The sequence below is a fragment of the Cucumis melo genome, chromosome 8, assembly GCF_025177605.1.
Source record: "Cucumis melo cultivar AY chromosome 8, USDA_Cmelo_AY_1.0, whole genome shotgun sequence".
Classification (NCBI taxonomy): Eukaryota; Viridiplantae; Streptophyta; class Magnoliopsida; order Cucurbitales; family Cucurbitaceae; genus Cucumis; species Cucumis melo.
In genome coordinates this window covers 1,490,715-1,503,814 of record NC_066864.1, presented here as the reverse complement: position 1 = coordinate 1,503,814, position 13,100 = coordinate 1,490,715, and the positions used below count along the sequence as shown (strand labels likewise).

The window sequence follows — 13,100 nt, the reverse complement described above, 5'->3', positions numbered from 1 at the left end:
GTCTGGACCTTTGAATCTATACCGTACACATTCTCAAGCACATACTTGCACATAAGGAAGATGGAATCATTCTACCGAAACTCTCGTCTGTATAATATAACTCGAGGAATTTAATACATGTGAACACTTTACCTTTCACTTTTTTTTACCCATCTTTGGGATAAAAATTTTAATCTATGTCCTGCTTTCTTACGGTAAATGGATGTGTAGGGCCAGTTAGTAGTTTATCTTAAAAGTTAATTCGAATAAGTTAATTTTGTTTTATAAAATAGCTTGTGATTCCTTGATGCATTGTCAATGCCCTTATTGACCTGATTTTTTTGATTCAATGGTAGTTACATTCTGATCTGTTTTTGTATAATTTGGTTGAGTGTTGTTTCTCGTTATCTCAATTTTATTCCAGTGCAGCCAGCAGAAGGGAAAGAGAGAGGAAGGCAAACATAAATAGAGGTCGGGATTGGCAGTTGGCACTGCCTTCTTCAGGCAAACACGAGCACCACTGGCTTCTGATTGCCATTTTGCCTCGTATTCTATCTCTCTCTCTCTCCTTCCCTATTATAGTATTATGTGTCGTCAAAATGCCCATAAGCTCGGCCTACATGTCTAATTTAAGCCCAACTTTGTTCGTTTTTATATGGCCCTTTTGAAAAATTGCCCAACGTTTCATGAATTCCACTCTAAGTTCAAAGGTGGAGTGGGGTTCAGTTCAGATTAGCCCTTTTTTTTTTAGAAGTACCTGTGTTTTGATTCCAATACAATATATATACACAATTGATAACTTTTATATTTTACAAAAAAAAAAAAAAAAAAACCCTTTTCTTTTGTTTAAAAAATTAAAAAATATACATATCCAAGGGCTTTACTTGTTTTACTCTCCCTCCTTTTCTTTTCTTTTCTTTCCTTTCTTTCTTTTTCTTTTTAAATTTTCTTTTATCATTTTCAGAACGGAGAAAATATGAATCTTCTTCGTTTCAATAACTTTGAGGCATGATTACTGTTCCTCCACGTTTTAAAAAAAGACCATCCTTTCTTAAAGAAAAAAGAGTTCTTAACTATTTAACTTTAATTTTCAAGTGATATTTATTAATCTTTTTTAGTTAATAAGCATATGGTTGCATAGGATGACTCAAAATCTTGGTTAATGGTATATGTCTTAACTAATAAAATTATGTTCGGTTAACAGTCTTCAAACTTTTGGTTCAAAGCTTTGATCATATTACTTGTCACTAATAACTCTTTGTGAGAGCGAGCATTGTATCTGACTACCCTTTATATTTTATTTATTTTTTGAGCTCAGCAACTAGGGTAAATATTCTCTTAAAACCTCATGTTTAAAAATATATGCGCTTTAACTTGGTTGAAATTCACGCAAGTTAGTGAATGACGGATTTAATAGCAAATCTAAAGATAAGTTAAGCCACTTAATATATAGAGGAGCACAAAAAGTGAAAGACATTTGTTGTCTGAACTCAAGTAATCTTGTGGTAAAAGGAAAATAGAGATATCCCACATTGATGATGTTGGATATGCAGTCCCCCATGACGTATAGAAATAAAGTGTGAACATTTATATATGAAAGTGAATGATTATGCAATAAGTGTGAAGAAAAAAGCTAAGTATATACACATTATAATTATACAAGAGTTTTTCTACTTCCATGGGATTCAATGATGTGTGTACTGCACGTGTTCGGTTATGTATGCAATGAATGTGAATGCCCAAACCAAATGACCTCAAACTCAAACAACTAAAAAAGAACTTCATTTCCTTTAATATCTCCCTGCCCTATAATTATTATTCCTTACAATTATGGGGTGGGTGATTTTGCAATAAGAGAGCACACATTATTCTCATATCTCTCCTCTCTGCACTGATAAACCAACTTTCACTTGATCACCAAAAAAAAAAAAAGTAATGGTTGTAGCCCTATTCTGTCTCTCTATATATGACATCACACACACAATTAATATTATATATGTTGGCATTTAAGAAAGTGAAAGCTCAGTGGTAATTTGTTGAGTAGTTGTTGTATGCCTCAGTCCTAACTCCAGCTCTGCTTCATTCCATTCTTCTCTCTTTTCATCAAACATCAATAATCTCTTCTCTTTCTTCTTCATCTCAACATCACTCCCCTCTTGATCTTCCCAATTATAATTTCCTCTTCTCCTCATCAATTCACAGCTTCCATTATTATTATTATTATTATTATTGTTATTATTCATTCTTCTCATATTCAAATTAGTACTCCATCTATTCTTTTGCTCCAAAACTTGCCTGCATGCCACATCTACATTTCAATTAGGCGTTTCGATGCATTCCAAACAGATCTTAGTTAAGCTAGCGATATATATAATACCTGAAAGGAGGAGTGGGATGATAAGGTGAGTGAGGGTGTAAAAGTGTTGTAAGAGTTCCAAATTGGGTATGTAGATGCCTTGTGAATGGATAACAACGAGAATATTGGTGAGTTGTTTGCTGAAGCAGCATGCTCATATTGCTCCCCCAATTACTGTTGCTATTGTAGTATCTGCCACCTCCATGCATCAACCCCATCCTCATCCCATCGCATGCTTCTCTTATAACTATTATATAATTAACCCAAGAAAAATATATATTATAAAACTTCTACTGTCAATTTCAAAGTGATTGAAATTAAATAAATAAAAGAACAGGAAGTAAAAAACCTAATTAATTAGTACCTTGCCCTGATTGGTCGAGCTTCTTACTTCGATACATCTGAAAAAGCAATATGTTTTTATTTTGTGGGGTTAATTAGGGTTTGGGAAAGCGAAAATTAATCACATTATTATCAGTATTAGTATTTGGAAGTACCTGCAAATGGCTTTTAACATGGGCAATGCTAAGTCCTTTTACATTCATCAACTGAAGAACCAACTTGGGTGTTGCTCCTACAATTATATTTTATATATAAATGCATTATTTATAAAATCACCTAAACTCAAATTAAATAAAACATAAAATTAAAGTTCTAACCCTTTTCTAGAACTAACATTACAATAATTGCATAAACTCTTATAAAGGTTAAAGATGAAAAGATAAAACAATAAGTTAGTTTAAAAAGGATTAAGAATAAGGGAAGGATAATTACTTTCTTGTCCACCAAGCCTTTGAACAGCATGCACAAAATTGAGATGAAGCTCAGGTGTCCAACGTAGTCGTGGCACTTTTGATCTAACATATTGCCTCACTGCTGTTCTTCTTCCATTATTATTGTTGTTATTATTATTATTACTATTGTTCTCATTATTATTTGCTGAACTGTTTTCATATTTTCTTTCTTCATTTTGTTCTATTTCTTCTATTGTCATTTCATCATCATCTTCAACACTTGCCTCTTCATTCAAATCAAATAATGACCATTTTCTTGACGGCATCAATGGATTCAACTTCTCTTCAACGGCTCCGTTTTCATCACTTCGACTCCGTTTCCTTCGGTCTCGAAAATTCAATAATAAGTTGCTGCAATACTGTGGGACAAGAAAAGCCCATATGGAAATATGTATATGAGTTTATATGCATGTGTGTTGTTAACTTGTTATATATATATATCAACTGCCACACTACATATTTTATTACTACACAAACATATATGTGGTATTTCAATAGCTATAACCCAAGTGTTATGGGTGAGAGAATAAAAAACTAGGATATTATTTTAAACAAATTCTCAAAAGGGTAAAATTTTGACATTTAAATGCCCTAAATCTATTATCTTGCTGTCCGAACAACCAAAGAAATGATATATGTGTCGATTCTTTACTGTTTATGATTTCTGTTGTAGAATATTTAAGATGTGTGCAAAGGAAAATTGCAAAAGGATCACCATTCAGATGACTTAATTAACCATGAAATTTAGGTTTCTTTCAAAACCTAAAACTTCAAGGTCAATTTAGTCATAATTGTAGAATCCATTCACAGATAGTTTAATTTTCAATACATAAAATACAATGGAGAGTGTGTTTTCAAGATCATCAATTGGAAGACTACTCAATCCAAAAAAAAAAAAAAAAAGAAAGAAAGAAATCAATAATATATACCACAAACTCACAAACTATAATCTGAAGTCAATTCTTTAGAGAAATAGAGAGAATAAGGATTAAAGAAACATATATACTAACCATTAATTGAAAATGATGAGGTTCCTTCATCCAGAATATCTGAAGTTTATATGATCTTCCTCTCTTTGTAGGTAATAATTGAAGATTCAATCTTTGAACCAAAAGAAAAAGCTGATTTCCCCACAGCTTCAAATAATCAACATATATGAACTCAATTCCAGGTTGATGTTTATATGGAGAGAGAGAGAGAAGAGAGAGAGAGAGAAGTATATTTTGATATATCTAAAAGTAACTTGGTTTTAATATTTGGAATCAGATATACCATGATTCATGAGAGATATATATTCTTGGACTTTTTTCCATTCATTCATGCACATTTTTTTATGGGAGAAAAAATAAAAGAAAAGAAAAATAAGAAATGACCATATTTTTGGATGTCTCACCACTTGTGGTTGTAATGATAATCCAATAATGCTAACCAATGGAGTTTAATTTCCACAAAAACTGTTGGAAATATTCATGTGACTTTCTCTCTTTTTCTTTCATTCCTGGCCCCCCTCTCTCTCTCCTTTGACAGTTGTCTCTCTCTCACCTTAATTGACTTAGTACCTCGCCTCAATGCTACAAAAACTTCCTCTAATTAGCCATTAATTATTCCAACACATTATATACTACTGTAGCTAACACATGCTTAGACTTATTTGAATCTAGATTATGCACCTAATGGTTCTCACCTTTTATAACATTTCTTATACAATCAACATCATCCTCCTCAACGACGCCAACATGGTTCTTTAACCACACATACTTCTTCGAAAAAATGTCTTATATCTAATTGTTCTAAGTTAAACACATACTTGACTTTAGAGTTTTCTCTCGTTAGATAATCAATCAAAAGAAAAAATACAAGGTTTTTAATGTAGATCTATTTTTTTTATGTTTTTCTTAATTAAGATTCTTTTTATAAAAATGCAATCTATTTTTTAAATTTATATTTTCAAGAGACTATCAGAACTATGTAGTGAGGTTGTTAAATAATTTTTCACAAGGAATAGGATAGATTTGATATTGAAAAACGAAATACATGGGGTCCAATGTCTATATCCATCTTTTTTTCAATGAATTCCTACCTAAACTTTGGACTTTTCTTATTTGCAAAATATGAAGGCCACGGTTTTTCCTCTACGTTATTCACAGTTTTAATTATTATTCTGCAAACATATATATATAACAGCAACCATTAGCTGCCTTCGACGATTTGAAAATAAAAAGGTGAGATTTTTTTGGACTTTACTTTAGGTATATATATATATATATATATATATTTATATATAGTGCGTGTGTGTGTGTGTCAATATGTTATGTAATGTGACGTTAGAAAAAGAATGAAAGTGATATCTAAAAAAACATGCATTTACTCCATTTTTCTTGAGAAACTTTTTTTTTTCTTTTATCAAGAAGTTATTATACATACATTCCAATTCCAATGTGTTCAGATTTATGAATATTATTATTAATATAAAGAAAAATCCATTTTGTGGTTGCACACGTATCTGTATAATAAAACCGAAGCTTAAAGGTTAGCCTTATTTATTGGTTTCGTGTGGGAGTGTGTAAAAAGGCAAACAATTAAGAAGTTCCAACTTCCATAGCCAACAAAAACCTAATAATAAATTTGTAAAAGAATAATTAAAGGTATGGTCTATAAATAATATAATGTGTAGTGTAGCAACCCCACACCTATGACTTCAACCCCCCAAATTCTCCATTAACATTTCCTATCAGAATTCTTGCGTTACCATCACACATTTACGTGTCATCCAACCACAAGCACACACCTAAAACACATTTCGTTCATTTCCCTACCTCATGCTTTATTATATATAAACTAACAAAAATTACTACAACTAAAATGGTAGTAATTTGATGAATATTGTGATAGATTTACAATGAAGACAGAACGCGAATCGGTAGTAGTAGTAGTAGTAGACATGATTGATTAAGAATAAAATGGATAAAAAATATATTCTAATCTAATATGATCTACCACATTTTTTGAATAGAAACGAAACGTGATTTATCGGTAGAAGTATGAGTCCACACGAGTGAGTTGGGAAAAAGGAGCTATGGTTTGCTTGCTTCATCACCTACCCAATTGACTAATAATATATATTATTATATGCACTTGTTTCCGTAGGGTAATAATTGGAGGGGAAATAGAACTGAATGGGTCCCTAAATTTATTCTCCCCACTAAGAAGGTGCAACTATTCTTTACATAATTCTGCAAAATCCGCAGCATTATTTATGGCAGTGTGTGAGTACCGTAATATATATATATATATATATATGTATGTGTGTATATATATATATATATAAGAATTGGCTATGTGTGTTATGAATGACATGAATTTTAATTTCTAGCTAGCATGTGGGTTCTACTTTTCCCCCTAAAAAAATACATCAATCATTCATAATTTATACTCAAAATCAAAATGATCCATGTGGAACCTCAGAAGATATCATTTATTTACTTGTATCTATTATTTATATGTGGATCGTGTTAAATTGTTTGGTTTAGAAATTGTAGGGGCCTTTAGTAAGAGCTTAGCTGAATAATTGTAATGGAGTGATTAACACCTAAAACTTTCCTATTCTCTTCATCTACCGGTTCAAGGAATGTTAATTAGTTGTTCCCTATGATTATTTATAAAATTATTGGCAATGTAACACTTATGACGATGATTTTAATTATTATTAGATCAATCACATTTTTGGTGGATATAAATTGTTTGTTTAATCACTAATTTCTATATTGTGTGATTTAATTCTATACCATTCTTCTTAATAACTCCTTAAAGACAAAATTATGAAACAAATAAATAATGGGAAACAAGATTTTTGTTGGAATTAAAAGCAAACGAATTATTTATTATATTATTATATATGCAATGTAACATGTATAGTCATAAATTTGAATTATTTGGTGACCTAACTTGAAAGAAATGTGAAGCATTTTGTCTTCTTATATTGTTGAGATTGTTTGACATTTTCCATTTTCTGGTTTTTGGACTTTCTAGGGAATTCTCAATTCCAATAAAGTTACTCCTTTTATTATTTACTATTTTCATTCAAAGAAGCCATCCAATCTTGGCATCAAAACATCATAGTTTTTACCATAAAAACAAAAAACAAAACAAAATAATTCAACTAAATAAAGGGTCTAATGTCATTAATTAATTAGCTTAACAAAGTGGGATAAAAGACAAGATAATTAAAGATTTGATTACTTTGAGCTTTCATTAACGTTTTGAAAACTTTTCACAATTTGGTTGCTTCCTTAATTTAATTATTATCATTTTATTCTTCAGATCATAGAGTTCAAACAGATTGATATCCAATTTCAAAGTATATATGATTACTTTCTATAATAATGTTTGAATGCAATCAGTGAAGTAAAGTAGTACTTTTTTACAAAAGAAGAAAAAAATATTGTTTGACCATAGCTTTTAAGAGAAAGACTGAGACATGAAGTTTTGTTCCACTACACAGGCAAAAGTTTTTCTTCTTTTGTTGTATATAATAAAACTTTATCTCATCATTAAACGTTAAATGTTACATAGAGAAAAAAAATCTATAATTATAAATAGGTCAAAAAGTGTAATGACGTATGCCATCCATCTCAATGAGAGTACTACTGAAGTTTTTTTTTGTTCTCTCTTACTATGCTCTTAGCAGTAGTTAATTATTTGTGTCGATGCCAAAAAATGGAACAACACAGTAAGTCTTAATTAATTTAATGAAAAAACTGAATAATCAATATAGTTTTAGGAGGAAAATAATCCTCAAGGCTCGCTTTCATGGGTTCTTTAGGTTTACTTTAGTCTGCCCCATGACTTTTCAGTTCCTTCATTCACACTAACCTCCTAAACTCATGAGGGTTGAATTAATGTTGGGTCTTGTGAATTTTGGTTTGTTAACTTGTTGATCAGCTTTTATATGGACCTCCTACCATTTTAGATTCTCGATTTTGGTCTATCTCAATAAATCAATCCACGTGACGACAGTACTTAACATTATATTCCAATTATGTATTTGAATTGGTAGAATTCCACACCGAAGGAAAATAAACTAAAATAAAAGTTTCTGTAAGTTTGGTATGAAAAGGATTTGCAACTGTAATCATAATGTGCGTTTGAAATGGGCCATGAGTAATAAATCTGGATTGTAATGAATCTATACAATCAATGTGAAGATATAGTTCTGTTTTGAGTTTGAAATGGATGGAGCTGTTGCTTCTTTCTTTCTTTCTTTCTTTCTTTCAGAGTAAAGAGGGGGGGGGGGAGGGGATATCCATTATTCATCCAAGCTAAGCTACTACATTCAACTCCTACACTACGTACCTATAAAACCTAACTCTATTCCAATATCTTTAATTATTATGTATTAGGGTGACTCCAATTTTCAATTTAATCACATTTAATGTTTGATATAAAAGTCAAATCCAGCGTTAAGAATCTTATATCACAGTCATATATAAGTATTTTACATTACAAAATTATTCAAAATGACCACGATGATCACCATTTCTCCACCATCTATTTTTCAGTCTCTTTCTATCTCACAATTATATGGGTGATAGTAACAATATAAGCATCAATTACATTGAAGAATTCCACTTCATTATTCTGTTTGACATCTTTTTCTATCTTTCTTTCTTTGTAATAGTCGATTCGATTCAAAGACTAAAAGAAGTTATGATAACTATACTTTTGATATTTGCATTTTCGGTAGGAGAAATCACGTCCAAAGAAGAGGGCCCAGTTCCGTTTCCCTCCGCCTTCCTTACTCCTCCTCCTAATGGGCCAACGACACCCGGCCCATCTTCCCACTCGCTTGTATTTCTCCTACTTCACATCTTCACCATTAACATATATTATATTATATGTCTTCAATTATAGAAATTTTTAACTACACTCTACTCTTCTTGCCATAACAAATTTGAGTCCAAAAATGTTTGGTAAGTATGTAATTTACTAAACAAACTTGTACTTTACTTTAAATATTTTATGTCCTTAAACTGTATAAGAGAGTGCAATTTTATCTCTAGTAAAAAGTATTATGTAAATTGAATGGGTCATTTTGGCATTAAATGTAAAAATTAAAAGTATATTTCAAAATTTAGAGAGAAAAAAAGGTATGAACAGTTAGTTTAGAAAAAATAATGGGAGGTAGCCTGGATAGTCTAAGGAGTAGTTTTACGCTATTAAATGTATTAAACATAAATTCAGCCATTTATGTTGCTGTGAACTTTTCACTAACATTTTTCACGTTAAATACGGTTAGGGCCCTTCCACATTTAACCTAAAAATTATTGATCATTTTGAACTTCAACCTAAATTTACTGATTATTTTAGCCTCATGCTTTGAAGTTGGTTCAAACTAGTTAGTTTCTCTAGTTTCAATAAACCGTTCAAAGAGTATGCAATATTAACCTTGTTGGCGCTCGAGTTTCATCCCTGTTGGAGTTTTGTTGGATTGCCTAATGACCTTGGCCTCCGAACCATTCTTTCTAGTCGAGCAAAGCCTTGGTAAAGTTTATAAATTCTCCATGAAAGTTCGTAAAGGTTACAGCTCAGTGAATAATTGAATAATGTCTAGGTTTAATTGGAGTGAAGAGAAAATGTAACATAGAGAGGTTAGAGTTCGAATTAGGTTTGAGAATGATTTTTTTTCTTTTGGGGGGGGTGGGGATAATAGGTGTCAAGTGGTGGGAAGATGGGAAAGAAGGTGAGGGCACGTAGCAGGGAGAGTGCATGATTAACGTTCAACAAATGGAATACGTACATAGTATAAAAATAAAGAAATAAATATGGATTTGGAAGAGCATATATATAGTTAAGAAATAGAGAGAGAGGCATTGAGTGTATGAGTTTGTGTGCAGTGGGATTTGGAGTCGGAGTCGGAGTTGAGTTGGAATTGGTGTGTCTGATAATGAAAAACAAAAAGAAGAAGAAGAAAAGCAAAGTTACATGCATGAATGTTTGCGCCTCTGCCTGTTGCCCTTAAAAGCCCAAAGACGAGGTTTTAGTTGTGTTGCAAGTTGGCAATTGTTAATATTGCGGTCGCCTCATATTTGGGCGTCTTGCAATTCATTTTTGACCCTTATCGGTGGGAGCAAGACACCTAATCATATATATGTGTGTGTGTATTTTCTTCTGAGTTGTTGCCAAACTCTCTACTCTATTGACTCTATTCAAACAATAAATTCCCAAGATCTAATTTCTGTCAATTCCAATAACACTCACATAGTGATATGCAATCTTTAATTGATCAGCAACATATATATATATATATATATATCAACTTAAATTTAATACTGTGAAAGAAGAACAGCAAATACAAACCTAGACACCATAAAATTAGTTTTTTGTTTCTTTTGTTTCCCTTTTAAGTATTGTGAAATGTGAAGCAAGTTCCAAAATTTGTTTGATATGATATTTTAACTTCTTAGGAATTGAGAAATCTGCCGTGCCTTCGATCGTTACGTTGTCCCCATTCGCGTACGCTAAGATGGAGCTTCTTACTGAATGCTAAGAACAACACCGCTTGTAACGGTCTGAGTATCTCCGTCAGCTCATTCAGCGTACGGATCCTCAATTTGTCGGCTTGTTGGATGAGTCTCACCATTTCCCCATCTTGCTTTTCCAAAGCCCTTTCCAATTCCTCAATCCCGATTTGCTCCTTCATTGATCTCATCGCAATTCCCACCACCGTCTGATCCGCCATCTCCTCCTGAACCCTCGCCAGCTCCGACGTCAGTCTCTCCTCTTCCTTTATCGTTCTCATCTGCAGACTGTCCAGCTGCTCCATTTGCTGCGGCGTCAACTCTCCAGCTATGTCCTCCATCGACTTCATCCCCTGAAGAAATTGCGCCATTCTGGTTTCCAGTTCGTACCCGGTGAGGGAATAGGCTAAACGGATGAAAATAGTGGGTCGGCAACCGGCGATCCAGAGGAGTGAAGCTTCTCTTGTGCTACACCAAACAGGGGCGAAGAATAGCGACACGTCGTTTTTGGCTAGCTGCATTCGTCGATCAATGTAGTCTTGGAATTCCTCGATGCTCTTGTCTACAAGCTGGGTGAGTTGGCGCTCTGCTTCTTCATGGTTTGAATTTACTCTGTTTTCGATGGCGCTAAGAGCTTGGAAAAGCTCCTTCTGGCTGTCCTCTTGAAGCTTCATCCACTCCAGAAAACACCGCTCCGATGCAGCTTGGTCGCTGGTACTTCCCTTTTCCGCCATCTAACTTTTTTTTTACCAATCTTAATCAGCTTCTCCATCTCTATATATACATATATAAATACAATACAACATTGCAAATTGTATAAAACGACAAAACATGGCATAAGTTCAAAGTTTGAGAAACTGAGTGTTGTGTGTTTTTTTCTTTTTTGTTCTTATTTTGAGACGAAATTAAAAGTAATAATAATTCCAACCTTATCTATATCTATCCGACATTTGAATTAAAATTTGTATAGAATTGAAGTAGAATTAAGAAGAGAACATATAGAGAGCTTACGTGTCGCCGTCTAGGGAAACAGAGGAGAGTGTGTAGTGGAGACTGGAGAGATCTAATGATACATTAAAACACACAAACACACACACACACACACACACACACACACACACAAAAAAAAAAAAAAAAAAAAAAAAAAAAAGAACAAGAACTACATTAACAAATCCAGTGGTTTGGTATTGTCATAGCTCTGATTTATGGTGTGCTCTAAAAGGGAAAATTAAACAAATAAGAGAGTGAGAGAGAGATAGAGTGGACCTTTGATTTGGTGCAACAGTCGAATGGGTACGACGTTTAGGAAGTCAAGGAGGCGTATTCGAAGTCGGAGAAATTTTTATTGCTTCTTCACTGTCCACTGTTTCATTCCATGAATATGTCCCAACAAATGCACACCACAGTGATACAATATACCCTTAATTTCATCACCATTTTTCTTCTTTTCTCTAGATTTATGCCAACTTGCAAGTTCGAACAACACCCAACTTGATTTTGCTACATCCTCCCCTTTTTTAATTTCTAAAAAAACGTAAATTGGCCTTGTTAAATTTTTAAACAATCTAGTATATGTATTACGTATATATGTTTATATTGTGGGCGTCTCGGTTTTGAAAACCTTTTGTTTTCTCTCCTTCTTCACATCATAAATGAGTAGAGCTTGTGAATTATTTTATCATTTATTTGGGGGAGTTTTATAGTAAACTCTAGAGTGGGTTACAATTTAGAAAGGATGAAAATGGGTAAATGTTTCTTTGTTTTAAAGCTTGAACGTAGGGGACCAAATTTTGTGACTTTACCTTTCTATCTTCAACTTTATCGCATTGGTCCGCTAGTAGCTTAAAGAGTCTTCTTGTGGAGGGATGTTTTGCTACGGAGTGTATCCATATTATTTTATTTATTTATTAATGATACTCTTAGTTTCTTACCTATCTATCTATCTATATATATATATATATATGCTAAAATGGGAGCCATAGCCACATGTATTTTTAAATTACTAACTTCCAAAAGTTACTATCCGACACAGGATACCAAAATTAGATGATTGATTGCAAATGAATACGAGGTTTGAGTACCGGCACGGCCGTACCAAAACAAAAGTTGCTCTTTTTGTGGAAGCATTGGACAAATAAAGCTAAGCTCCAACCAACAAATTCGAACTCAAAATAGGGGTTTCTTGAGATAATATATAAATAATTTTGGTGTCTCGGTACATTTAAAACTTGGATTGTCACTGTACTGGAAAAATTAATCCCATTTTTTGGGTCGGTTTATAAGGTAGGCGTTGCACCAATTGCTTTCCTAAATTCTTTTTAGGAATTTGTTCATTCATATCACCAACCCTTTTAATAAATGTTTTTTTTTTTTTTTCTTTTTAGGTGTATTTGATGATGAATTTAGAGGACGTCATTATTATATCATATGAAGTCATATAATTGAAAGAGGAAA

General features: G+C 32.7%; 2 protein-coding genes across 7 annotated transcripts; both read right to left on the bottom strand.

Moving 5' to 3' along the window:
* Positions 1 to 1,739: 1,739 nt before the first annotated feature.
* LOC103484447 (transcription repressor KAN1-like) lies at positions 1,740 to 4,503 on the bottom strand. 3 transcript variants are annotated; one of them, XM_008441515.3, is made up of 6 exons: positions 4,140 to 4,503; positions 3,110 to 3,488; positions 2,833 to 2,909; positions 2,700 to 2,736; positions 2,357 to 2,582; positions 1,740 to 2,274 (listed from the first exon to the last, which is right to left on the bottom strand). In XM_008441515.3, exons 1-6 carry the CDS (start codon positions 4,167 to 4,169, stop codon positions 1,986 to 1,988), a joined length of 1,038 nt encoding a protein of 345 aa, XP_008439737.1. In that variant the 5' UTR covers positions 4,170 to 4,503; the 3' UTR covers positions 1,740 to 1,985. The 3 variants fall into 3 exon arrangements, with proteins under 3 accessions (XP_008439737.1, XP_008439740.1, XP_008439738.1); XM_008441518.3 differs by having other exon boundaries at positions 1,740 to 2,287; positions 4,140 to 4,388; XM_008441516.3 differs by having other exon boundaries at positions 3,110 to 3,450; positions 4,140 to 4,386.
* Positions 4,504 to 10,331: 5,828 nt separating this feature from the next.
* On the bottom strand, positions 10,332 to 12,418 carry LOC103484446 (protein DELAY OF GERMINATION 1). 4 transcript variants are annotated; one of them, XM_051088572.1, is made up of 3 exons: positions 11,913 to 12,418; positions 11,658 to 11,709; positions 10,332 to 11,420 (listed from the first exon to the last, which is right to left on the bottom strand). In XM_051088572.1, exon 3 carries the CDS (start codon positions 11,378 to 11,380, stop codon positions 10,589 to 10,591), a length of 792 nt encoding a protein of 263 aa, XP_050944529.1. In that variant the 5' UTR covers positions 11,381 to 11,420; positions 11,658 to 11,709; positions 11,913 to 12,418; the 3' UTR covers positions 10,332 to 10,588. The 4 variants fall into 4 exon arrangements, with proteins under 4 accessions (XP_050944529.1, XP_050944530.1, XP_008439733.1 ...); XM_051088573.1 differs by having other exon boundaries at positions 10,332 to 11,380; positions 11,913 to 12,417; XM_008441511.3 differs by having other exon boundaries at positions 10,332 to 11,384; positions 11,913 to 12,416.
* Positions 12,419 to 13,100: the final 682 nt, after the last annotated feature.

Excerpts from the sequence above, each read along its gene's own strand:
- LOC103484447 (XM_008441515.3), bottom strand. The coding sequence starts at position 4,169 with ATGAAGGAACCTCATCATTTTCAATTAATG. Across the intron at positions 3,489-4,139 it reads CTCATCATTTTCAATTAATG|TATTGCAGCAACTTATTATT; the intron begins GTTAGTATATAT and ends CTTGTCCCACAG. Across the intron at positions 2,583-2,699 it reads GCTCGACCAATCAGGGCAAG|TTATAAGAGAAGCATGCGAT; the intron begins GTACTAATTAAT and ends ATTATATAATAG.
- LOC103484446 (XM_051088572.1), bottom strand. The coding sequence starts at position 11,380 with ATGGCGGAAAAGGGAAGTACCAGCGACCAAGCTGCATCGGAGCGGTGT.